The sequence below is a fragment of the Salvelinus alpinus genome, chromosome 10 (assembly GCF_045679555.1).
Source record: "Salvelinus alpinus chromosome 10, SLU_Salpinus.1, whole genome shotgun sequence".
Classification (NCBI taxonomy): domain Eukaryota; kingdom Metazoa; phylum Chordata; class Actinopteri; order Salmoniformes; family Salmonidae; genus Salvelinus; species Salvelinus alpinus.
In genome coordinates, this window is record NC_092095.1 from 60180943 (window position 1) to 60208015 (window position 27073).

Below are 27073 nucleotides of genomic sequence, written 5' to 3' on the forward strand. Positions count from 1 at the left end.
GTGTAAATGGTGAGGCAGTATGTTCCTGGTCTTACCTTGAATGAGCTGTGGACCAGTGTTTCATCCAGGTCTATGACAACACAGATCTTCCCTGCGTCTTTTGACTTGGCCTGAGGCAGCAGCGGTCTGACTTGGACCTGAACCACACACCCAATTAACGTACACAAACCACAAAACTAACATTTGTCATGATACATGTAAAATACAAACTACACTGTGACATAGACCTAAAAAACCTCCAACATGAAGTCACGTCCTAGTTGGTAACATTTACTATGACATCATAAACACACAAACAGCATTTACCTGGACCTACGCAAACACTGCATATATAAACTAGACCACAGCATTTACCTGGACCGACACAAACACTGCATATACAAAATAGACCAGAGCATTTACCTGGACCTACGCAAACCATAGACATAGATTCTAAAACATCCCTGAACCATTAAAGAGAGCAGTGGTACATACCTTGGAGACAGTCCCGTTCTCCTCCACCAGTAGCGGGGCGTTGTTGTTGACCGGGGGGGGCTCAGCCTGGTCATGACATAGGCAGCAGAAGAGGCTGTGGAACAGGCCTCGACTCCTGGGCTTCTTAGACGACGAGGGTGGGGGACCTGGAAGAAAAGAATGGGTCCATCCGTCAGTCACACAGTCTTCCCGTATCTATTTACTCTCACTTCTCCCTGATGTGGTTTATTCACCGAGTCTTAACTTGAGACACATGTACATGCTGTAGTTTGAACTCTTGCGTAACTTGTGGGGTGATGTCGATTGAACGTATGCGTGGAAATTCCTGTAGCCCGAGTTGGGATTTGTCCCGATGCGAACAACCTATTTCTGCAGATATACTGTATGCTCAAAGGATAATACATGTGATGTAATGGTTGTTTTTCAAGTTCATTCCAGCAGAATTTATGTAATGTATAGCATCTTTAGTCTTTGACCTCATTGCGGTCATTTCGCTTCAACCCGATGCCCTTTTCCCAATGGTTTGAATGAAAAACAATTAACAGATAACCAAGTAAAGTCTGTTTTATTAGTTATAAGAGGAATGTCCTTGAGGCGAGAGACATGATTGTGCAGCTTTAATATTTCCATGAGGAATATGTAAACTTAGCTAAGAAAGTCATGAGAGGGGCATGTCACTTCAAATCAGTGACAGTTTGAGTAGCCACTTAAATCATTACATCTAACTCAATTTATTATAATGTCGAATCTCTATTTCTAAGCGTTGCCTGACTATGACTGCCAGTCTTGGAATAAAACATTTTCTTATGACTAAACAGACTTCACTTTTATGTAGAGTTTTTGCTTAATATAATAAAGCTCTAGAGTTCCACTACTCACTCTCTGCAAACTTCTGCCCAATCAGAAAAGGGACAAATGTTTTCCTTAAACTCTCCTTTCATTCTCTTTATTCCCTGTCTTTCTCTCACTCGCAACGTGACCGTGTTACAAACTCTTTCACTGTCCCCCCTTTCTTTCTATCCCTCTCCGGCCCGTTCCAGACCTGTGACCCTCCTCTGCCCACTGCCACGTACAGGTCAAACCAAAACAGGAAGGGGAAATGCGGGGGCAGATCAGAGGGGGAAACAGATCGTGTCAGCCCACCATCACTGACGCAGCAGGATCAGATGTCACACAACAAGGCAGGTTACAGAGAGCAGACAGCGGCCTGGGAATAGGGCCTCAGCAGGGATACGTCTAATCCATTACCTCTCCTTTAAAGCTACAATATGTAACTTTTTGGGCGACCTGAACAAATTCACATATAAATGTGTGTTATAAATCTGTCATTCTCATTGAAAGCAGGTTGAAGAAGCAGTAGATCTGTTCTATGTACACTATTTCTATGCTTCCCATTCTTAAGTTTTGTTTTTACTGTTGGTTTTGTACACCAGCTTCAAAACAGCTGAAAATACAATGTTTTTGGTTATGGAGAAATATATTTCACAGCGGTTTAGATGCTACAATGATTCCCTACACTATACATGCTTGTTTTGTCACAAACTGAAATTAGACAAACTATTAGAATTTTGGCAACCAGGAAATAGTAGAGCGATTTCTGCATAGTGTATCTTTAAGAGAGGGGCCCCAATTCCAAACCAGGCCCTCCCTAGGCCCTAGCCCTAGATCCTGGTTGAGTCTGCTGCCTAACAGATATGAAAGGATTGAAAGATCAACCAGAGAGCTTTCAGGAGCTCTTATTGTATCACAGATACTGTAGATACTGCCTACCTATCAAATCCTTTCACATCTGATAAACAAGAGTCTCTGGGTTGGTTAGTGACCAGTAACGCAGGTTGCCCATTGGCCCAGGTCAGCTAGAGACAGGAAGTTACAGCGTTAAACAGGAAGTCCGTCAAAGTCATGGGCTCTCACTCCATTTGTGTCTCCTGGGCATGGCTTTCACACAGTGCTTCCCTTATGATTTATTTCAGCCATGGTGGCAAGGTACGGGGTACATTGCTACTGGCGTTACAAACATGCTAGCTGTTCCCATAGACTTCCAGTCATTGAGCCAACGACTATCCATTTAAAAAGTGTGTCTATGAATATAGGGAAACACTGCAACAAACCCTTCTCTGAGAATAACTGTATAGTAATGTGTTATCAAAACAAATAGAGGAGCTACTCATACCAGGAAGTAAAACTACAGTCTACCTGGTACGATTACATCACACACACCAAATACAATCCCTACTTGGTGCCACCTCACACCTTGCTTGACACATTATCTCCAGACTTCTCTGAGGTCTATCACTGAGACACACTAGCTACCACTCCGACAACGTTGTGACCAAGTTGTGGACAACAAACCAAGATGGCATTTCTCATATAGCCGTGGTATATGGCTGTAGTTTAACTGATGGCATCTCCATCGAGTTTTATGTTGCCAATGAGGAAGTACAAGGTGCGTGGGCAGGCCTTAATCTCTGTTTTGAATGGGTCATTATAATGTAGATACTAGGGCAAGGCTATTGAAGCTGTACAGTCCTCTTGTGGTAACTACTGATTGCATAACAGCGGGAAAAGCTTTTCAAGAACGCACCACCCATAAAACATGTTAACCAGTCTTCTAGAACAATGGTTAATGTAAACAAAACACACGTTTATAAATGCATCAGTCTGTAGCCTAGTACACAGCTGCGTTTTAAAATGTTAAAACTCTCAACAAGTTATTTCAGAAGTGTTCGCTTTTTTAGGAGGTCTATGACAGACAGCAACTGCAGCCTCGTCAATTAATTGTAGCTAGATTACGCGATTTGATTGAGTGGGCTCGTCCGTCCTCACTGCAGTAACCTTGCCTGTCAAAAAGTTGCGTCGCGTATCACAACAATGTTGCCATTTGAAGCTTAGTTGTTGCCATTTATTGTGGTCACACAATGGTAGTAGACGATTGCATATTTGATAGTTTCGTTTCGTAAACACTGTCCTCGTCGTTGAAAGCACCCAATGGACGACGAACTAGGCTAGCTAACTGTGAAAAGTTTTGAGTGTGGTGCAAAACAACTGACGTGCATCTTGAGAACTTTCTCCAAAACTTACCCTTCTCTCTATTCGCCTCTTCATCTCGACTAACTTGCGTGATTATTGAGGACTGGTGGTCCATTACACCAGACTTTATCCACAATAGAAACTAAAAACTTTGTTCCGTTTTCGATTGTTCGCTGACTAGGAACATTCAATTATAATTGTGCACTAAGTTACATAACCGCAAACAGTATTTAAATACATTACGCATCCAAACGATTACATTTCTCGGCTATTCAATTACGTACCAGACCGGTATAAAATCTACAAATAAAAGTTATATACATTTAAAAGGGAGTTGGTAACTTTGTTTCAACATGGAGTTCAACTCCGCTCTCAATTTGAAGATACAAACATGGAACTCGGCGGTTTCAAGGCTTCCCATTCCTTTTAAAGTGGCACACAAATATATGATTGTGCACCGAGAGTGGCAGTCCACTTTTGCAAGAGTACTCGACAGACTACGACGGTCCCTTGAACCATAATTATAGGCCTATTGTAATTCTGCGTTCATAACATATTTTAATTTCGTAAATATCAGGATATGACTGGGAGAAATCTAATTGAACGCACCTCCAACTGGTATTACTAGTGGGAAACTCGTCTATCATCCCTGTGCTCCGAGTTTCGCACTTGCACCTCACTGACCTAGTTTGTCAACAAAAAAGACAGCAAGCATGGCGGCATCTTCAGTAATTGTTATTTATGGTAAGAAAAAAATACAAATTGTTATTACAAAATTGATTCTGTTCATCTATTATAGTAGAAAAAGTGAAAGCAGCTCTGGCATACTTTTATGCCATACAAGTATTTACGACTTCACAACTGGTAATTACCACCTTCCCACTTGCATATGAACGCATCATAATTAACAAGGAAACAAAGATACATTTTCAAAATGGAACTTGAAACCTTTTAACGACAGAGAAGAAGCTGTCCACAAGCTGTTAACAGGTTGAAAGCACTACGCCGCATTCTACTTCTACCTCGACTACAACCCTCCTCGCTGACTTGGGGACTTTTATGTTCGTCATAGCCTTCCTTCACTTTTAATTACCTTTGTAGCTTGATTGACAGAAAGTATTTAATATTTAATGCAAATAAATGTAATATTATATTCTCCTCTCTCGAACACTTAAAATTATATTCGCCATGCGAATGTTTACAATTTACAGTAGTAGAGTACATCAGTTGCTTTGCGTAGCCTACTGTACTCTAGAACTTTTTATATTCTCAAAGGAACGCCCAGTTAGGGAACCCTTGAAACTGACTGACGAGAGGAAAAAGATAGGGAGTGTCGTTCAAGTGCACGCACTGTCGGAACAACCGCTTTAGTTCAAGAGGAGTCCAATTTAAAGGGAAGAATAATGAGAATGTGTGTTTTGCAATTGTATCAATAGTTTATTACAGACTATTTCATAAAAACATTTTAAACCATTTCCACATTATAAACACTGCAAATTAAAACATTTACAAATATTCAACCATCCAAATTCATACAAAAAGAAATACTGTATGTATGATGAAAAGTAATACATAGGAGTCTGTATACCAAAAAGGACTTTCTGTATATTCTTTCTTCATGGCACCTATGTCCATTTTGTGCAGTAGGCCTAATGGTTGACAAAAGTGTCCCAAAATTGTATGATATGAATAGTTCAATAAATTAACAGAACACATATTGGGCATCATCTGTAAGTAAGCCATTTACATGGACAACACATTTACATGATAAAGTTTGTAAATTGACCCATTTTAGGCAAAATTGACTGCTAGTCAAGCTAAGAGCAACCTGTCCAATCAACAGAACATACTGTAGAATTCTACTCCAGCCATTGGCGCAGTGATGACATTGATGAGGTGTGACAAATCCAATAGAAGACTAGAATCTACATAATCAAAGTCTGACCGTTTTCATCAATGAAGTTGCACTGTTGTTCAACTTGAGCATCAACCACAGGACATCTGGTTGCGCCACTGACTACTAAGATACTCTACTATATTCACAGGTTTATTATCTGTATTTATGAACCGTATAATCACAATGGTGAGCAATATTTTTGCACTGTTTTCATTGTATTTAGAAAATCATCCAAAAGAAGAAAAAAAGCACACATGCAAATAAATTAACATGAAAAAGGTAAACAGGTCACATACAATTTCATGAACAAAAACGTTTTTATTTTTGGTTTAGCGTTTTTGAAATGTGTAAATAAATGCAACATAAATTAGCAGCATAAATGATGGTACATTCACATAATCACCACCAAATATCAGGATGCAGAAATAAGGCTGTGGTCTAAAATCAAACTGACAAATATGTGTGTTCCAGGTTAATTGTATTGAATGAATTTTCCAAACCAAATGTCCTGTTTTATATATTTAAAAGTTCTACACACATTGCGATAGCAAGCTCGGAGTAGTACTAGCAGACAGTAGACCTGAAATAGAAACAAATCGTGCCAGGTCCAAAAACAAACGATAACTCAATATTTTGAAACCGTGGTGTCCAACAATCCAACAACTGGATGAAAATCTCAGTTGATGAACTGTCCAAGATTCATTCTGTTAGGTCTCAGTAGAATGAGACTCCATGCAGTCTGTGGGCTGGTGCAATGCTCATGGCTCTAGTCTCTACTCCCATAACTTACTGTGGGGGATGAGGACTCAGCCCTCCCTCTATCATGGAGCCCACGGTTGTGCACCACACATCCTCCATACCTCCACCCTCTGGTGGCCAGTTAACACTGACATAAGGCATATGCCTTCACTTAGGTAGGTTTGGTGTGGTCGATGTGGTTGAAGAAGCTGAGCTGGAGTAGGAGCGTAGGAGGACCCTGTGTTTGGTGGCGACCTCGGTGCGATGTCGATGGTGCTCTCCCAGGAACTCCTTCAGCTTGGTGGTGGTGAAGGTGAGCGTCTGTCTCCTCAGCTTCATCAGGTACGAGTCCTGCAGCCATGCGTGGGTGATACAGTCCTTGGTGCTCGGACGGGCCCTGCGTTGCAATAAAACACATTGTCCAATCAGGGATCAGAACACAGGAGTCCTGTACTGATCTAGGATCATGACCCCACTTTTTTAAAACGTTTTAATTTTTATTTTACCCCTTTTTCGGGGTATCCAATTGGTAGTTAGGCTTGTCTCATCGCTGCAACTCCCGTACGGACTCGGGAGAGGCGAAGGTCGAGAATCATGTGTCCTCTGAAACACAACCCAGCCAAGCCGTACTGCTTCTTGACACAATGCCCGCTTAATACGGTAGCCAGCTGCACCAATGTGTCGGAGGAAACACCGTACATCTGGCAACCATGTCAGCGTGCATTGCGCACGCCCCGCCACAGGAGTCACTAGACCGTGATGGGACAAGAACATCCCTGCCGGTCAAACCCTCCCCTAACCCGGACGACACTGGGCGAATTGTACGACACCCCATGGGTCTCCCGGACTCGAACCAGGATATCTAGTGGAAGTGGCCTAAGACCACTGCACCACTCGGGAGGCTATGACCCCACTTTCCATGTAATCTTATTCATTATGATCTAAAAGGCTAAAATGATCCTGGATCATCACTCCACTCCTGGTTTGTTAAATAAGATAATGATGTAGCTACTCTTTGAAGCACTCACCAGGCATAGCTACTCAGCATCTTCTTGAGGAACATCGAGGCACTTTGGGAGATGTTGGGGTAGAGCTTGGTCGGGTCAAACTTGGCAATCTGGATTTTGGTCTCAGTCTGGTGTGGGTCTTTGTCCTGAAAAGGCAGTCTACCGCTAAGCCTGAACAAAAGTGTCATAGACAATGAGAGTTCTGAGAGAAAAAAAGAAATCGCACAACTTCACAGACCTATGACAATAGTGACTATGAAATGAGTAAGTTGTATATTTACATGATGTAGGTTAGAACCCCCAGGCTCCAGATGTCAGCTGGAGGGCCGACCACATCACCTTTCACCATCTCCGGAGCTTTTCACACCAGCATAGAAGGAGCAGAGAGAGTTCAGAGGAAAGTAGTGATCAATGTGATGATAACAGCTTATTACCCAAGAAGTACTTGGTGTGTACCAGTTCCAGATACCAGTGGTAAATTCAGTAAAGTGTTACCAACTCACACATATACTCCAGTGTGCCCAGGCCGCTATTGTATTGTTTGAGGGAGAGAGGGTTGAAGTTCTGCGCGCTGCCAAAGTCTACGATCTTGATGACATTGAGGTTGGTGACCATGACGTTGTCAGGCTTGATGTCTAGATGGAGGATGCGTCTGTTGTGGAGGTACTCCAAACCCTGAAGGAGCTGAACCAGGTAACACACCACGTCATCCTCCGAGTAACGGAACCTTAGCAGGAAAACAGGTTTATTCCACGGATATGTTGTAGAGCACAGCTGAGAGCAGTGTGCAAGTCTGTATGTGTGTGTGTGTGTATGTGTATGTGTGTGTGTGTGAGCATCATGCTCCACACACCTGTCTATAAGGCTGTGGAGCAGCTCCTTGCCAGTGCAGTACTCAGCCACCAGTACCAGGTAACGTGGTGTGACGTAGGCCTCGTGGAGGGTCATGACCTTGTCGTTGTGGAGAGACTTGAGGATCTCATACTCCTGCAGGATGGACTTCTTAGTCTCCTGGTCGTAGGGAACGATCTTAGCCATGAAGACGTGTCCTGTGGCGTTCTCTCGACACTCCCGGACCACACCGAACCGCCCTCTGGCCAGACAGAGACAATACGGCAGTTTAGTCACTAAATAATGTGTGGTTAAACATGAAGCCAGTTTCCCTGACTGAAATTAACCATATAAGTAGTAGTAGTAGTAATAGCAATACTGTGTAGTGTAATAGTGTACTACTGTAGCTGTAGAAATATTGACCACATCTCTAACATCTCAGTCACCTGGCTTTCTCATCCAGGAAGGTGTAGGGCTTCTGTGGGACTCCCTGTCGTAGTGCTGTCTCACCCGGCTTGAGTGTGGTGCGGTCCCTGGGGGTCCCTCGAACAGGGGTGCCCCTCCCCTCCCCTATTGGGCTCAGACTGCTGACCTGGAGCACTTGGGGGGAGAAGGAGGGGGCCGGGAGGGGGCTGGGGGCCATACGGGCAGTGGCGGCAGGGGCGTAGGTAGGAACGGATGCCATGACGGGCTTGGTGGGGGTGGAAGGAGGTGTAACGAGAGGGAGAGGCGGAGAGATGGGTTGGGTTTGGGTCATGGGTGGGACCACGTTGACAGGACTCTGGGGTTTGGGGAGGACGAAGGGAGGAGGTTTTACTACAGGCGGGGAGGGGAGAGTTGGAGGGGTGGTAGGGGTGACCGTCAGGGGTTCAGTTGGAGGGGTTGTGATGGCAGGGCTGGAGGGGGCCGAAGGTGTAGAGGGAGAGAGAGCTGCGGTGGGAGTAGGGAAGGGCGCAGGGGAGGTTAGAGAGGTCTGTGTAAGGGAGGGTGAAGAGGGAGAGACAGTGGACACCGTTTTACCAGGAGGTTGCATTACTGCTGGTTTGACCTTTGGGATAACAGTCACTAAGGTGGTAGCGGCTGGGGCAGGGTGGGGGGGAGGTGAGGAGATTGTCTTCACAATGGCCACTGCTGGAGAGGACACGCCTACTGCAAAGCAAACACATCTCTACTCAATATCATATTATCATAACCATTTTGTGAAACAAATATGCAACAATACAGAAAAAACGGCAGAACATTCTTTACCACCTCTTTTGATCCAATTTAACACAATTTACAGAATTTGAACCCCCTGTCCAAAAGGTGTGTTTCAGCACCTGTTGAGTCCAGGCTGACTTTGTCCGATGTGTTGCTGTAGGGTCCCTGTCCAGCCTTGTTGACGCAGGCCACTCTGAACCTAAAGGCGCCCCCTGGTGGCAGGTCTGTGACGTTGTAGTAACAGTCAGCCACTCCAGTCGCTATGATCAGCCAGTTGGCATCACCTGAAAGGAGAATGAAAAGAATGCTTCATTTATATGATTGCCAATTGCGTTACGTTATATCAATATGGTCAAATACCCAAATTATATGCGTCACTTTGACTTTACACACCACTGTCATTTGTTGCAGTACTTATAATCCACACAAGGTGGAGATAGTGTTTCATGTTGATGATGAAACAGATGAAGGTTATGTTTACAATATCAGTTGTACACTAAGGTGGTGTGGAGCCATAATTATCTGTCATAGTCACAACTGATACAGAGGAATAACAGAATAACAAAAGAACATTCACATGGTAATGAGGAGATAGTGGGGCACAATCCAATGAACAAACACAGACAACAACAATCATCCAAAGCCCAGCCTGGCAGTAACTGTGTGGTAATACAAGGTATGAAGCCATCCAATTCAATCAGTCCTGAAATCATATTAACATTCATGTCATTCCCACTTTGATACAATCCTAACGATGTAGGCTCTACAATGATTCACCGTATTATGAGACCATAATGACTTTTAAAGCGTGATGAAATAGGGCTCATTAGCAGTCTATGTGGCCACTGTGACTATTTGCCCAGTGTTTGGGTTATTCATTGCACAGTAGTGTTTAAAGTGACAGCCAAAGGTGTTTCCTATCCAACCGTCAATAAGGATAATACATTTGGGTGAAGCGGGCTGTAAAATAAATCAAAATTAATATTTGGCTTCAGTTCAGATGACTAGCCTGGAATCCAAATTGATATTCTCAGTGTCAATCGTGACATCAGTTTGGACTCCAGGCTAGGAGATGAATGTCAACCCACCTTCTGTCTTCCTCTCCAGAGAGTAGCTACAGGGGGGCTTGGTGTCGGCTGGTTTCCATAGCACCAGGGCTGTGTTGTTGTATGTCTGGGGAACCTCCGGGGTACCTGGCCTTTTGGGGACACCTGGAGGGGGTGACAGAGGGGAGGAGGGTGGGGTGGAGGGGAGATGAAGGTGGGGTGGAGGGGAGGATGAATGTGGGGTGGAGGGGAGATAAAGGAGGGGTAGAGGGGAGATGAAGGAGGGGTAGAGGGGAGATGAAGGAGGGGTAGAGGGGAGATGAAGGAGGGGTGGAGGGGAGATGAAGGAGGGGTGGAGGGGAGATAAAGGTGGGTGGGTGGGAGATGAAGGTGGGGTGGAGGGGAGATAAAGGAGGGGTAGAGGGGAGATGAAGGAGGGGTAGAGGGGAGATGAAGGAGGGGTGGAGGGGAGATAAAGGAGGGGTAGAGGGGAGATGAAGGAGGGGTAGAGGGGAGATGAAGGAGGGGTGGAGGGGAGAGGAAGTTGGGGTGTAGGGGAGATGAAGTTGGGGTGGATGGGAGATGAAGTTGGGGTAGAGGGGAGATGAAGGTGGGGTAGAGGGGAAATGACAGTGGGGTGGAGGGGAGATGAAGTTGGGGTGGATGGGAGATGAAGTTGGGGTGGAGGGGAGATGAAGGTGGGGTGGAGGGGAGATGAAGTTGGGGTGGATGGGAGATGAAGTTGGGGTAGAGGGGAGATGAAGGTGGGGTGGAGGGGAGGGGAGATGAAGATGGGGTAGAGGGGAGATCACAGTGGGGTGTAGGGGAGATGAAGTTGGGGTAGAAGGGAGATGAAGGTGGGGTGGAGGGGAGATGAAGTTGGGGTGGATGGGAGATGAAGTTGGGGTAGAGGGGAGATGAAGGTGGGGTGGAGGGGAGATGAAGTTGGGGTGGATGGGAGATGAAGTTGGGGTAGAGGGGAGATGAAGGTGGGGTGGAGGGGAGGGGAGATGAAGGTGGGGTGTAGGGGAGATGACAGTGGGGTGTAGGGGAGATGAAGTTGGGGTAGAAGGGAGATGAAGGTGGGGTGGAGGGGAGATGAAGGTGGGGTGGAGGGGAGATGAAGGGTTAGGAGCAATAGGAAGTTAGAGGGAGATGTTGGGTATGGTGGAGGGGGAGGTTTGAATAAAAAAAGTTTTATTGTCACATATTTTGATGGGTTAGGGTGTCACAGAAGGGGAGGTTTGGAGAAGGGGAGAGTTTGGATGGGGTGGGGTGTCACAGAGGGGGAGGTTTGGAGAAGGGGAGAGTTTGGATGGGGTGGGGTGTCACAGAGTGGAAGGATGGAGATAGCCGATGGAAAGAGGAGAAACCACAGAGGACAGAGAGATGGGTTTGAGCATTTTTTTAAAGCAAACCATACACAGCACTAATAGCTTTTCACCCTGATATGATGATGCATTTTAATGAAGGCTGCCCACCGCTGAGACTGATCGAGCCAAGGCCTCAGACTTCAGACAAGATGAGCAGTCTGGGGAATCTCTCACCCAACAGATTGATGGCAAATGGAGACAGATAGCATCAGCAGACGGGATTAGCAATGCAGACGCCCAGACAGTGTTCCCAGAGCAATTCAATTTGAAGCTGTGAAAATCGAACTGAAATGTAGCGCATTGAGTCTGACACCTGAATAAGAGAGAGAGGCCATCAGGTGTCTGGAGTCACCTAGTTCTGTCGCTTTGCTGATGGCTATTTGACATTTTTATTGATATTGTTATTTATAGCCTGCTGTCTGGACAAGAACCAACAGATGCCAAATCATAATTTGATCATCCTGTTGTTGCAGGAACAAAAAAAGTTTGTAATTTCCACTTTAAAATGTCAGACTTTATTTGCCTTAACGAAAAATGTATAAACCCCTACAAAGAAATAATATTAATTATAATCCACATAATAATTCACATTTCCTGTTGCTGCAGGATTATCTTCCTGCTGTGAAAAACTGGGTCAAATTAAGATCCGGTATCTGTAGTAGCTAGATGGACTGTCTTAGTGACAGTTGATTATTTGATTCTAACACATTGGATTACAGCCTGGGAGCGCATCTTTCTATTTGTAATAAGCAGAACTCTCCTCTTGGAATGATTATAAAGAGGTTGTAAATTCAAGGCAAAAAAGCCATTAGTTTAATCAGCCGTAAACTACATTAATATTTATGCCCATGTCATTAATATGCATTGCATTCACACTCGAATACAAATCCTATTACCTAAACCTTTCAAGGTTCATCACATCGTAAAGATTAATAATAAATGTTTTTGCTTAGAATGAAGGGCAAATACCCCTTTCTCGATTCAGTGTAAATGTCATGTTTACACTAAAGGTTTTGTATGCAATTCAAATCCAATAGATTTTACATGTCCAGGATATTAGAATATCACATGAAGATAACGGTTAAAAGAATTGGTATTTTCCTGTTTCTCCACAAATCTAAATTACGGGATTATTGTTGATAATAACCTTTTCTTGTAGATAACATGTTACTCACAGGCCAGGGACAGTGTGCAGGAGCTGGTGACGCTGGCTAAGGGGTTACTGGCCACACACTCATAGAGCCCTGCGTCCCTCCTGCTGGTCTTCATGATCGTAACGAGCTGCCTGCCGTCTGGGCAGGAGATCAGGTTCATCCTGTCGTCCATCTCCAGTGGTTTCTTATCTGTGGACAATCAAACCCATCAACAATAATAATTACAGTGGCATCCTGTAAAGTAATGTCTTATTTTACAGTCCTATTTCAAAAGGTGTTTCTCTAGTATTCGATGAGAAACTTTATGGAAATAATGAGCAATCTCCACAAATCATCAACATCAACACAAGTTTAGGAAGTCGTGCTCACACAGGGCACCATGTAAGTATGAGCTATGATGGGTTATGACAATATATCATCCCCTCACAGGCAACAACCAACGTTTCAGCAGCAGCTCCTACGGTAATGCTTTGTTAGACAGCGCTGTTGCAAAGAGTGTTGTGTCTGTCAGCTCTATGAGTTCTTACCTTTTGTCCAGCTGATTTGTGGGTGGGGGCTGCCAGCCGGGAGGCAGCTAAGAGTGACAGGGTCACCCTCCAATAAGACGTGGTCCCTCAGCTTGATGTGGAACACAGGAGGGAAGTCTGGGAAAAACAAGGGTGTGGCTTAATAATAATATTGAACATGAACATTGAGCATGAACTTAGAACGTAAAAGCCGTGTGCAGCTTTTCCATTTCATTGCCAAACTCCAACTCTGTATGCACATTCAACATAAAGGCAACTGGTTGCCGAATTTAGCAGACAGTACTAGAGGAAGTGCGGGAGTACTGCAGGCTGCCTGATGACCCCTCACCCTTGGCTGAGGGGAGGTCAGTCTGAGAGGGGGTCTTATCCTTCCTGCTCCTGCCCAGACCCCACCTGTCCCACCGCGACCGCCTGTCAGTCTCTGGAGCTGTGGAGAACAAGACATAATGGCAAACAGCTGAGACAGACGAACCTGAGGAGGTGAGCTAATATCTCCAGTATCTATGCTGCAATAGTCTATGTGCCTGGGGGCTAGTGTCAGTCTGTCCTATCTGGTGTAATTCTCCTGTCTTATCTTGTGCCCTTTGATCTTAGGTGTGCTCTCTCTAATTCCCCCATATCTCTCTCTCTCTCTCTCTCTCACTCACTCACTCACTCACTCACTCACTCACTCACTCACTCACTCACTCACTCACTCACTCACTCACTCACTCACTCACTCACTCACTCACTCACTCACTCACTCACTCACACACTCACTCACACACTCACTCACTCACTCACACACTCTCAGGTCCCATAGGACCTGAGACCTAGGACCATGCCTCAGAACTACCTGGCCTGATGACTCCTGGCTGTCCCCGTCTCCAGTCCACCTGGTTGTGCTGCTGATCCAGGACCTGCTATTTTGACCCTCTCTCTCTCCCACCACCTGCTGTCTCGACCTCTGAATGCTTGGCTATGAAAAGCCAACTGACATTTACTCCTGAGGTGCTGACCTGTTGCACCCTCTATAACCACTGTGATTATTATTTGACCCTGCTGGTGATCTTTGAACGTTTGAACATGTTGAAGAATGATCTGGCCTTAATAGCCATGTACTCTTACACTTTTAGAAAATAAATTGCTATCTAGAACCTAAAAGGGTTCTTTGGCTGTCCCCATAGGAAAAGCCTTTGAAGAACCCTTTTTGGTTCCAGGTAGAACCCTATTGGGTTCCAGGTAGAACCCTTTCCCGAGAGGGTTTTACATGAAACCCAAAAGAGTGCTAATTGGAACCAAAAAGGGTTTTTCAAAGGCTTCTCCTATGGGGACAGCTGAAGAAACCTTTGGGAATCCTTTTTTCTGAGATTGTATAATATACACCCTGCACAGCCAGAAGAGGACTGATGTAAAAAGGGCTTTATAAATACATTTGATTGATATTTGATGGAAATTGCCAATGCCATCTTAGCCAGCATAATATAACAAGATACATATTACTTACTGAGCGACTTTTGACTGTTTGACTTTTCGGAATGAAGGCTTGATGCAGACCCAATGGATTCCTTGGACACTTTGGATTCTTTGTTTGTCTGTTTGGCTAGCTGATTCTCTGGGATCCCCATCTCTTTGAGACCTCTTCCCTCGGACTGGGAATGTCGATGACGGGAAAACAGTGGAGTTTTCTTTCCCTCTGGCTTCTCTTCCTCCATCTCTTTCCTATCTTCTGACTGGCTTCGGACTTTCCCAGAAATTCCTGCCACCTTGTTCTCAAACTTCTTCCTCATCGCCAAGACGGGGGAATCGCTGACCTTCTTAAAATCCTTTTCTTCTGCATCTTTCCGACTTTTCTCTTCCTCCACGCGTCGCTTGGCCTCTTTCTCCTCCTTCCTTTCCTCTGACTTGCTCCTCAAACTGGCTGAGATACCCGCTACTTTGTTCTCGAACTTCCGCCGCATGGCGAAGACAGACGACTCCTCCATCTTTTTGCGTTCTCTCGCCTCCTGCTCTCTCCGAGCCTCTATATTGTCCAGCTCTGTCGTGTCCAGACTCTTACTGCGGCCTATGGCCCAGGACACCCTGCGCTTACTGGCCGCAGGCTCAGTCTCCTTTGACTTCTCCTCCTTTTTATCTATGGACGGGGTCCTCTTGGTGCGCATGGAGAACCGTCCAATGATGCCCAGGGACCCTGTGTCTCTCTCCACCTCCCTCAAGTCCTGGACGGATTTGGACTTCTCCTGCAATCCTTGGGGCACCATCTCCAGCGGCGCCCCCAGACGCCCCGGCCGGTATACCTCCTCACCCTCACCTGTCTTACGGGGAAGGGTCGGGGACTTCTCTTCTGATTTGGTCCTGGTAAGTCTCCGGAGCCCACGGGTAAGGGATGACTCACGCTTCTTGAACCTGGATTCAAAGACTTCCTCCGAGTCGATGTCCTTGATATCTGTTCTGAGTGGCGTGGTAGGTTGGCGTGGGGTGGTGGGGCGGTCTGGGACCGTAGACGAGCTAGTCGAGATGGTTGGGCTTGTTGGGCGTTCGGTGGCCACCTTGGCGAAGACGGCAGGGTGTTCAGGAAATGTGGGGCTAGGTGTTGATTGAGATCTCCGGCTGCTGTCAGGTTTTCCAGATGGTACTACAATAGTTTGCATCACATTGGCATACGCAGACGTTTTTTCTGTAGGCGTAACCCATGGAGAATCATAACCTTTTGCTTTCATCTCTTCTTTCATTAACTCTATCTCCTGCTTTTCTTTCTGTTCATCTTCCTCAGTATTCTCCTCCTCTATGACGACCACAGGAGCTAACACAGTAGGAGACCTGCCCTGGGAAATCTCCCTCTTCGACTCGTGTCTATCAACCCTCTCCTGTGCTTTGGTCCTTCTCTCCATCTCTTCATCTCTTTCAGAAGTCTCCTCAGACTTGCTCTTCTTCTTCTCCTCTGGCTCTTTCTCTTCTCTCGCTCCTTGGTCCTCTTTGACTGGGGTGGGCTGTATGGAGGAGGAGGGCCCATGAGAGTAAGGTCTGGAATCCAGCCTGGTCTGCTCCGTAATTGCTGATATGGAAGTGGCCTCCTGGAGGTCTTTCCCCTGTGTGTTCCTCTCAATGCTCTGGGTCCTTTCAGCACTGTCTCTCCTCTCAGTACTCTGGCTAGATGTGCTAGTGGGGATCTCTAAGGGGGCTCCAAACTGCCGGTGTAGGGGCATGGGCTCCGAGTCTCCCTGACTGAAAGAGGAACTCTTCTGGAACATTTTGGTTTTGGATGTGTCCTCCACTGCACTTTCAGTAGAGGCTGCTCTGGCCAGCGACCGCTCTGGCGCCCCCACCCTGGATCTCCTCAAGTTTCGGTCCAAGGACGAGGTTCGCCTCTCGTCGTCCATTCCAAGGGTCTCCAGCAGAGGACCTCGCAGGCCGCTTTTGCTGTTGCCTCCCCTCAGCAGCCTCTGTCTCATCAGTTCCAGTTTGAGGGCATAGTCCTCCTGGCTCATCTTAGCTGCCCCAGGGCTGGGGCTCCGATTTGGTAGCTCCATGGAAACTGCCTTTTTAAGGCTTTTTTTGCCGCTGTCTTCCTTGCCCTCCTCCACAGCCCCCTCCTCTGGCTCAATGTGGAGAAGCAGAGCCGAGTCAGCTGAACTGCCCCTTCTCATCGTCGCTCTCCGGGACTTTGTCTGAGTGTCATCCTCCTCCACACTCGAGCCCTTCTTCAGGGGGACTCTCTTTGTTTTTACTGCAGTCTTCTCCTCTTCCGAAGACCCGCCATCTTCCTCGGTTGTTACCATTTTTCTCGTTCCTCTGCTTCCTCCTAATTCCTTGGCCTCCTTTTTGGACACCACCTCCTCTATGGGCTGTTCCCTGTGCCGGGTTAACCACGCCCCTTCCACTGTCCCATTGGACCTGGAAGGCGGTCCTGTGACGTCCTCGTCACCTGGTATCTCGTTGAGGGAGACCCTAGAGCCGGAGAAGACCATAGATAGAGGCATGGGGATGAAGGGGAGTTCGTCCACATCTTCGTCCGAGTCAGAGGATGAGGAGGGTGGGGGCGATCCCTCTTTGAGGTGACGGGCCACAGCGATGGAGATGTGGTTGGACGAGTCGTTGAGAAGCTCAGGGATGGAGCGCATCACCATCTTGGATTTGTAGCTGATGAGGGAACGCTGGGTAGAGATAGGGAAAAAGGGATGTGTTAAAGGAGTAATTTGGAAGGTACTTAGAGGGATTCATTGAAGTGCATTAATCAATGTACTACTAAATAATTAATGCCTTACCTGCCAACGTCTTCGAGATAAGACCTGCTTTAGGATCGCTGTGTTGATGCTCTTGTCTTTTATTGAAGTCTTGAACCAGGGGTGGCGAAGGCTCTCTGTAGCGTTAGGCCTCCTGAGAGTAAAACATCACATGGTGACGAATTAAACACTAAGTCCCAAACACTTATTTTCTGTTCTTATTTTGTGTTGAAATTGTTTGTATTCCTAATATAAGGGAATTCATTACAATCCATTTATACCAAGGCATTATTATCAATAACACTCACAGTCTGTCAGCCACCAGCAGTTTGATGACGAATCCCTTGGCCTCTCTACAGAGGTCAGCAAACATACTCTCCTCAAAAGCCACATTTTGGTTCCTGATGTTGAGGACGGTGCATCTGTCGTTCTCCCCAGCAAAAGGAGACACACCAGTCAGGCTAGAAGGGAAATATTTTATGTCTTTTACTGAGACTGTTTACTAGCTGTCAAATCCATTTTAAGTGGGTCAACTGAAGCCTGTGGCAATATGCAAACAATATGCAGGTGATATGCATTGGTGTTTTGCTTACTGAGGTTAAAGAGTGTGGCGAAAAATTACATTTCAAGATTGACAGAAATGTAATGCAAAAGGTGTATTGAATTCTAAGAATATCTCGACCAGACACATTTATCATGTTCTTAGTCCAACCAGAACCTTAACAACTCACCATAGGTAAGTGATAACCCCAATAGGCCTGTGAACAGAGAGAGGGAGAGGAATTACTTTCAGAGGGCAAGATGAAGGAGAGAGGGAGAGAGCGATAAAATCATGATTAATCAGGAAATAGATTAAAGGAGTCTCCAGCCCCCTCCCACGACCAGGTGCTCACCAGATGTCTGTTGCCTTGGAGACCGGCGTTTGGTTAACGATCTCCGGGGCAACAAATTCCGGAGTGCCGTATTTGCAGTAGTGGGCTTCATTGGTCTCCAGCTTGACGGCATTGCCAAAGTCACAGATGCGGATCTTGTCACTGTGTCGGCCTGCCATGAGGATGTTCTCAGGCTGGGTGGGTTGGAGAAAAACAGGGAATTATTAAGAACATAAGCTAGGTTTCCGTCCAATTGGCAACAGATTTTCATGCTATTATTCTAAAATACAAATAAAATGTACATTAGAGACCATCCTCTGTTATTTGATCTATGTAAAACTATGACTTGATTTGTGTAATGTTATTCATTTTAGTGTACATGTTTTGAGTGAGGAAAGTACATTGGTATCTGAGTAGTATGTATTCTGGGGTTTGAAATATTCTTTCCTTGTTATATTAAGTAAGTTGATAATTGCAGAAGTATCTGTTATACAGTGCCTTCAGAAATGATTCAGACCCCTTGAGTTTTTCCACATTTTGTTACATTACAGCCTTATTCTAAAATGGATTCAATAAAAAAAAAATCTGCAATCTACACACAATACTCCATAATGACAAAGCAAAAAAAGGCTTTTAGAATTTGTAAAAATCAGAAATACCTTATTTACATAAGTATTCAGACCCTTTGCTATGAGACTCGAAATTCAGCTCAGGTCCATCCCATTTCCATTGATCATCCCTGAGATGTTTCTACAACTTGATTAGAGTCCACCTGTGGTAAATTCAATTGAATGGACATGATTTGGAAAGGCACACACCTGTCTATATAAGGTCCCACAGTTGAAAGTGCATGTCAGAGCAAAAACCAAGCCATGAGGTCGAAGGAATTGTCCATAGAGCTTCGACACAGGATTGTGTCCAGCCACAGATCTGGGGAAGGGTACTAAAACATGTCTGCAGCATCGAAGGTCCCCAAGAACACAGTGGCCTCCATCATTCTTAAATGGAAGAAGTTTGGAACCACCAAGACTCCTCCTAGAGCTGGCCGCCCGGCCAAACTGAGCAATCGGGGGAGAAGGGCCTTGGTAAGGGAGGTGACAAAGAACCCAATGGTCACTCTGACAGAGCTCTAGAGTTCCTCTATGGAGATGGTTGTGACAGAAAGGTTTTCCCATCTCTGCAGCACTCCACTAATCCGGCCTTTATGGTAGAGTGGCCAGACGGAAGCCACTCCTCAGTAAAAGGCACATGACAGCCCGCTTGAAGTTTGCCAAAAGGCACCTAAAGACTCTCAGGCCATGAGAAACAGATTTTCTGGTCTGATGAAACCAAAATTGAACTCTTTGGCCTGAATGCCAAGCGTCACATCTGGAGGAAACCTGGCACCATCCCTACAGTGAAGCATGGTGGTGTCAGCAACATGCTGTGGGGATGTTTTTCAGTGGCATGGACTGGGAGACTAGTCAGAATCGAGGCAAAGATGAACAGAGCAAAGTACAGAGAAATCCTTGATGAAAACCTGCTCCAGAGCGCTCACAACCTCAGACTGGAGAAAAGGTTCACCTTCCAACAGGACAACCACCCTAAGCACACAGCCAAGACAACGCAGGAGTGGCTTCAGGACAAGTCTCTGAATGTCCTTGAGTGGCCCAGCCAGAGCCCGGACTTGAACCCATCGAACATCTCTGGAGAGACCTGCAAGTAGCTGTGCGTCAACCCTCCCCATCCAACCTGGCAGACCTTGAGAGGATCTGCAGAAAGGACTGGGAGAAACTCTCCAAATACAGGTGTGCCAAGTTTGTATCTTGTAGCGTCATACCCAAGAAGACTCAAGGCTGTAATCGCTGCTAAGGTTTTTAATATTTAATACATTTGCAAAAATGTCTAGAAACCTGTTTTTGCTTCATCATTATGGGGTATTGTGTGTAGATTGATGAGGGGCAATTTTTTTTAAAATACATTTTAGAATAAGGCTGTAATATAACAAAATGTGGAAAAAGTTGAGGGGTCTGAGTACTTTCCGAATGCACTGTATAATAGCTTGTGATTAAAGTACTGTATTTGTCCCTTGCACAGTGGGAATCTGATGTACCTTGATGTCAAGATGAGCAATGTCTTTCTGGTGAAGGTAGCTGACCCCTTCAAGCACCTGCTGAATACTGGACCGGATCTGCAGCACAGAATACCTCCTTTACCACATTTGACATTCTATATTCTACATTCTATATTCTGTATTCTATATTCTACATTCTACACTGAACAAAAATATAAACACAACATGTAAAGTGTTGGTCCCATGTTTCATGAGCTGAAATAAAACATCCCAGAAATCTTCCGTACTCACAAAAAGCATATTTCTCTCAAATGTTGTGCACATATTTGTTTACATCCCTGTTAGTGAGCATTTCTCCTTTGCCAAGATAATCCGTCCACCTGACAGGTGTGGCATATCAAGAAGCTGATTAAACAGCATGATCATTACACAGGTGCACCTTGTACCGCGGACAATAAAAGGCCACTCTAAAATGTGCAGTTTTGTCACACAACGCCACAGATGTCTCATGTTTTGAGGGAGCAAGCAATTGGCATGCTGACTGCAGGACTGTCCAACAGAGCTTTTGACAGAGAATTTAATGTTCATTTCTCTACCATAAGTCGCCCCGGTTGGACAATTTGGCAGTATGTCCAACCGGCCTCACAACCGCAGACTAAGTGTAACCACGCTAGCCCAGGACCTCCACATCTGCTTCTTCACCTGCGGGATTGTCTGAGACCAGCCACCCGGACAGCTGATGAAACTGAGGAGTATTTCTGTCTGTAATAAAGCCATTTAGTGGGGGGAAAACTATATCTGTTTGACTGAGCCTGGCTCCCCAGTGGGTGGGCCTGGCTCCCAAGTGAGTGGGCCTATGAAATCCATAGATTAGGGCCTAATTTATTTATTTTTGATTGACTGATTTCCTTATATGAACTGTAACTCAGTAAAATTGTTGAAATTGTCACATATTGCGTTCATATTTTTGTTCAGTATATATTCTATATTCTATAATCCACAGTCTACATTCTATATTCTACATTCTACATGATATATTCTATAATATACATTCTACTTTCTGTTTTCTACATTCTTGTACGCTCAACATATTAAAAAAAAAACTTTAAAAAAAGATTTAACTGAATTTCGCTATCTTTTAGATAAAGATAATTGAGTCGTTCTTGGCTGATTTTTCCATGCAATCCAAAGCACACTCAAACATAAGGCCAACAGGCCAAGGCAAACCTCGGACTCCATGACAGTAGTCTTCTTGGTCAGTCGGTCCAGAAGTTCCTCATGGCATCTTCACACAGCAGTTAAGGAGAATAGAGGTATAGTGTGTAATAACCATAGAGATAGATAGAGGACTCTAGTGCCCAAAATCCCATTTTAGCATGGGCAGCGCCATTGAGGACTCACCATTTTGAAGTAATCAACTGGGTGGGACTTCCTATGGGTTAAGGAAGGATCACATGATTATATTTGTGTCATCAGAAGGGATCAGCCAATGAATTATACTCGTGAGCAAACAACACAGTACAGGCGGCACTATGCACCCTTTCAGTTTGTTCACCAAATCGTAGAAGTAGTAGAAGGTGGACTACTTCAAAATGGAGATGGCCTCAATGGCGTTGCACATGCTCTCACAGGCGCCATCATGAGACAGATACAATGATGCAATGTCTATATAAGTCTATGGTGATAACCTTATCACTATAGTCCAAGTGGGAGGCAAATGACATTTTTTATAATAAATGAACCAAACTCCCACACATGGCGTCTCCTGGTAATGAAACCAATCTGTGATGAGTCAGGAGAAAGTAGCGCTTCGGTTCAGTCATGCCTCCAGGGGAGCAGAAAGGACATTGAGATGAATGTTATGCAGCAGTTCTCTCTCATCCACACAGTGGGAAGAAGGTGGGAAGAAGGCTAAGGTGGGAAGAAGGCTCTTGGCTCTGGTGTGTTCATGGAGAGGTTTTTATTCAAATACGTTGAATCAATGCCATATTTTGATCCATATTGGATCTAGCTGTAAACAAAAATGAATATAATTTGAAAACAAACAATTCTAGGAACCACGATGTTGGTTTTTGGTTGAAATCTGGGCTAAATTGAGTACATTGATGGCTTTAGTTTTTGATGCAACATACATAGATGAGATATGTTAGATTAACAGGGAAAGAACCTTGTTGCAACCAATACAATACTGTCTCAGAGGATATGTTACATTCAAAATGTTCATCTCTTGTAATATGGCTTCTTACATGCTGACCAGACCGCCCACGTCTGTGTATCCAGGCACTAAAATAGTTTTATTTTAGATGCGTGACGAGCTGCAAGTCCCGCCTCTCCATACTACTCATTGGTTTTTACAAGCATATACCCACATGGGTGATTGAAAGATGAACGGGGTCCACACTCCAGTCAAGTTAGTGGTGGTAATGCCAACCGCCATATAAAATCCACAGAAGAAGAAGAAGAATGAACGAGGAGAGATGAATCAAAGAAAACGAAGTAAAAACTAACTAGGTTTCCTCTTTATCTGTGGATTAATTGTCGGAGTAGAGAACACACGATTTTGAGTGACTCAAAATGGGTCAGAATTCTACAAAGATCCAGACAAAAAGGACCATAAGCATTTCAGGTAAAATTAACCAATGTTTTCTAAACCCAGAGGCGCTACATGGCAAGACTTACGGGAACACTTGTGAAACAGACCAAACAGACTAGACCGGGGTTTGGTGTTTAATTATTCTCAAAATCTAAAGGCACAACCTAGATTGGAGCCAATGTCTTAAGGAGTTGAACATGCTATTTTTCCAATCTTGTCAAAGTGACAAACTGACAAAAACAACTTTATATCGAAGGAATGCCTTTGATTTAACGGCCTGCACATTCGCAGTTCGGCGCGAGACCCAATGACCTGTTTCTATGCATGAGCTTTGCTAGCCAACGTCACTACGACATCGCCTACAAGTGTGATCAGGGATTTCTATTGGAAAAGCAGTTTTAGCCTATCTGAATACTGTACTGTCTTTGGTTTATCACCCAGGACAAATTAGCTAGCAACAAATTAGCTAAATGTCCATGAATGTTTAATGTGTTTTGACATCTCTCCAAATGAATATAGTTGGTTCACAGTTGGTATTTTAACCTGCGTGTCGTGAAAGCGTCTGGTTGGAATAGACAAAATCAACATGCGCATGATGGCGCACGATGGCGCACGCGGACGCATGCGCAGAACCGGTTAGTTCATCATGTTATGGATTTTCTGACAACTGAAATGAATCAAAGAATCAGTGAAAGGATACAGCTCAGTGATGATGACAACCATGTTCTTCTTCTCAAAGGCGTCATGGAAGTAGAGCATTTTCTCGTGGTTCAGCTCTGACAGAAGGTTCATCTCTCTCAGGGCCAAGGCCTTCCTCTTGGCCCTCGCAGACACGAACTTGGCCGCATACTCCACCTTCCCCTTCTTCTCAGACACCCTCTTCACATAGGAGAACGCCCCACTGGAAAACAGTTGCACAATGATGATATCATTGCAATAACTCTAGGAGAATGACCAAATCTTTCAATGGGGTTGAGTTCTGAGAAACCAAAAGTCCTAGTTGAGAAAGAAAAGGGACATGAGTATTAAACCGTGCGTGACACCTTGTTATTGTTCAACTTCTGGTGAGTCAAGCCAAGCTCTACCAGAGAAAAACAAAAACAAATAGCCTTTGTGATGTGTTCCTCTATTGACGGGTGACTCACCTCTCCTCTATTTCTGTCTGCTATCATTATGCAGTCAGGTTGTTGTTTGGTGTGGTGGAATTCCCCCTACTGACCTTTGTGGCCACCGTTCACAGTGCAATTTAATACAGATAGTAGCTACCACTCGCAGAGCCTTTAAATACAGAAGAGATAGCCTGGCTCAGCGGATGTTGTTGGTGATTGCCTGGTCCATGACTCACCGTCCTATCTCCTTGTGTACATCGTAGTAATCAGTCAGCCTCCGCATCTTCCTCAAAATGGACCCCTCATCCTCCATGGGCTCCACCACCTCCTTCCTGACTGCAGGCAGAGGGTTGGTACAGGGGGCAAGGTTAATGTGGGTTTGTGTCTGTCTCTGTCTCTGTCTCTGTCTCTGTCTCTGTCTCTGTCTCTGTCTGTCTGTCTGTCTGTCTGTCTGTCTGTCTGTCTGTCTGTCTGTCTGTCTGTCTGTCTGTCTGTCTGTCTGTCTGTCTGTCTGTCTGTCTGTCTGTCTGTCTGTCTGTCTGTCTGTCTGTCTGTCTGTCTGTCTGTCTGTCTGTCTGTCTGTCTGTCTGTCTGCGTGCGTGCGTGCGTGCGTGCGTGCGTGCGTGCGTGCGTGCGTGCGTGCGTGCGTGTGTGCGTGCGTTTGTGGGCTGACAGATGGTTTAATAGTCTCAGACACCTTGTGGTCCAACCCATATGGAGCATATTTGGTTATTTAACTCTCGATTACAACAAGCTTTGGCTGAGATATTACAAGGACAAACAGATGCAATCCAGCTAAAACTGCCATTTCTGGCAACAACAAATAATAGGAAAAGCCTTGGGACTGTGACATCTGTGTTAACAATATTCAGTGTGCAGAAAAAGCACTTTTCAACAAGAGTGTGTCTTTAATACTTTACCGTAAGGGTGTGTTAATCAACAATAATTAATCAGTTATGTAAGCACAAAGTATCATTCTTGTAGATGTTTTCCAGACTTATTCCAATATCTGTATATATCCTTATACATTTCAGACTATATAGACTATGGTCCTGACCTTTGTGGACAGTGAGTTCAGCCTTGCAGGAGACTTGCCCAGCCAGGTTCTTGGCGGTGCAGGTGTACACCCCTGAGTCCTCAGGCCGGGCGTTCAGCACCACCAGGGAACACTCCATATCATCGTACACAAAGGTGAAGTGACTGCTCTCCGACAGCAGAGTGTCATCCTGGAACCACAGAACAGATAACCACAATCAATTCCACTTGATCAACTATCATGGAGCGGTAGGTTGGGTTTCCTGGAACCACAAAGGAGTTAATCATCCAACAACCTGCTTAATCACTGCAGAATAAGTTTATGTGGTTAATGATATGATATCCATCCATTGACTCTTATCATACCTTGTACCACAGAATATCAGGATCGGGTTGTCCCTCGACAACCACAGCAAAGCGAGAAGTCTCTCCTACATGTATTTCCAAGTCCTCCATGATGGACTCAAATTTAGGACGCACTGTTGGGAGAAAAGGAGGATAGAGAGTTTGGGGTCAGTTTGGCTTTTTACCTCGTCATAGTTACAGTAAGCACCAGGGCTGTTAGCTGATTCTAGATCTGCACATAGCGGTGAACTTTGACCCCAAACTCACCTGCCATGGCCAGTAGGATGGTACAGAGGTCGCTGCCAAACTGGTTGTTGGCTGTACAGACCAGCTGACCGGTGTCAGTGCTCTTCACCCTCTGGATCTTTAGGGTGTGTTGGTCGTCGTCTGGCATGCTCATCTCAAACATCCCTGGCTTGTTGAGCAAAATCACTCCCCTCCTCTTCCAGGTGACCACAGCATTAATGTGGTTAAGGGTGAGGGTGATGCTCACGGACTGGCTCTCCACCACGTACACAACGTCAGGCTTGTCCAGGATGATGGGAGCTTTCCTCAGATAGGGACCTGATAGGGATCAAAGGTCAAATGATCAGGGGATCAAACCATCGTCTCTGATGTGTTGACAGACGATCATACTCTCACAATAGTAGATCCTATATATCCGGCTACATATCGGCTCGAAGGACCATGTAATTATAATATTTTTGTACACCTGCTGCAATGTGTTTGGTGACATTGCTTTTGCACTATGTAAGTGTTTACATAAATCCATTTAACCTTTGACCCTCCAACATAACTGTAGAGACTTGGAGCTTATATAAGCACCTCTATCCATGAGCTGCACCAGGTCAGTGGAGGGGGAGGGTTTGCTGAGGAGCTTGGCGGTGGCCGCTAGGACCCTGAAGGCGTAGCGGACTCCCTTGGAGAGACCGGTGACTGTGTAGTTGGTCTCTCTCAGGTTGGAGGCTATGATGCTCCACTGGATGGAACCCAAAGGCTGCTGTTGCACTGCATACATCAAAGAACTGCCATCTGGAAGTACAACCATGAGGGTTACTGTAGTAGTGTAGCGAATTTGGAGGGTAGAGTAGCCTGAAAGGGACTTGAATCCAGGTCCCTGTGACTCTCAGTTATATTGAGGCATACCTATGGAAGAGTCAAGCCTCTTTGGTTTCTTCCAGCTGAGTGTTATGGTCTTCCCTGTTATGGACTCTACCACTGGAGGACCATCGGGGGGATCAGGAACAATATCTACCAAAGGAAAATACAAATGTACCAACACACCCATACTGTAATCAGTTGGCACAATGATTCTCGTGGCTTTTTTGGTTGGACCACCTGTTGCTGTGATTGCTGGTGGATGGTCCCCATCCATACCTGTGATGTAGAGGTGTGCGTAGCAGGCTGCCTTCCCCACTTTGTTGGAGATGACACTCTTGTAGACGCCCCCGTGGCCGTGACACACACAGCGGATGACCAGACTGTGGACATCCCTGTCTGGAGGAGGAAGAGAGAGAGAGATGACGCAGGTAGAGGAGGGAGAGAGAGAATGACGCAGGTAGAGGAGGGAGAGAGAGAATGACGCAG

General features: G+C 45.3%; 2 protein-coding genes and 1 long non-coding RNA gene across 12 annotated transcripts in view; 1 reads left to right on the plus strand and 2 right to left on the minus strand.

Moving 5' to 3' along the window:
• Positions 1-3903, minus strand: part of LOC139532483 (carboxy-terminal domain RNA polymerase II polypeptide A small phosphatase 1-like) — a 9440-nt gene extending 5537 nt beyond the window's left edge. The window contains exons 1-3 of the mRNA XM_071330121.1: positions 3556-3903; positions 475-620; positions 36-137 (exon numbers count right to left, since the gene is read on the minus strand). Of these exons, the coding sequence (XP_071186222.1) occupies positions 36-137; positions 475-620; positions 3556-3619 (312 nt within the window). The 5' untranslated portion in view covers positions 3620-3903. The remainder of the gene's footprint in view (positions 1-35; positions 138-474; positions 621-3555) is intronic.
• Positions 3904-4918: 1015 nt separating this feature from the next.
• The window catches only part of spega (striated muscle enriched protein kinase a), a 59024-nt gene continuing 36869 nt past the window's right edge, over positions 4919-27073 (minus strand). For 5 of the 10 annotated variants that reach the window (XM_071330107.1, XM_071330106.1, XM_071330111.1 and 2 more), the window contains 26 exons: positions 26825-26983; positions 26633-26737; positions 26312-26518; positions 25754-26050; positions 25508-25620; positions 25164-25332; positions 24343-24442; positions 23698-23898; positions 21632-21689; positions 20444-20521; positions 18373-18545; positions 18211-18237; positions 17788-17940; positions 17522-17633; positions 14764-17410; positions 13561-13704; positions 13278-13394; positions 12772-12939; positions 10266-10388; positions 9297-9461; positions 8424-9126; positions 8000-8239; positions 7650-7873; positions 7428-7503; positions 7168-7317; positions 4919-6536 (listed from right to left, as the gene is read on the minus strand). In XM_071330107.1, coding sequence (XP_071186208.1) covers positions 6308-6536; positions 7168-7317; positions 7428-7503; positions 7650-7873; positions 8000-8239; positions 8424-9126; positions 9297-9461; positions 10266-10388; positions 12772-12939; positions 13278-13394; positions 13561-13704; positions 14764-17410; positions 17522-17633; positions 17788-17940; positions 18211-18237; positions 18373-18545; positions 20444-20521; positions 21632-21689; positions 23698-23898; positions 24343-24442; positions 25164-25332; positions 25508-25620; positions 25754-26050; positions 26312-26518; positions 26633-26737; positions 26825-26983 — 6938 coding nt within the window. In that variant the 3' untranslated portion in view covers positions 4919-6307. Of the gene's footprint in view, positions 6537-7167; positions 7318-7427; positions 7504-7649; positions 7874-7999; positions 8240-8423; positions 9127-9296; positions 9462-10265; positions 10389-12743; positions 12940-13277; positions 13395-13560; positions 13705-14763; positions 17411-17521; positions 17634-17787; positions 17941-18210; positions 18238-18372; positions 18546-20443; positions 20522-21631; positions 21690-23697; positions 23899-24342; positions 24443-25163; positions 25333-25507; positions 25621-25753; positions 26051-26311; positions 26519-26632; positions 26738-26824; positions 26984-27073 lie in introns of those variants that run through there. The other 5 variants (XM_071330108.1, XM_071330109.1, XM_071330110.1 and 2 more) reach the window with 5 other exon arrangements.
• On the plus strand, positions 13622-20540 carry LOC139532484 (uncharacterized). The gene is made up of 3 exons (XR_011666582.1): positions 13622-13757; positions 14080-14267; positions 20428-20540. It is a non-coding gene; the product is annotated as an uncharacterized lncRNA (long non-coding RNA).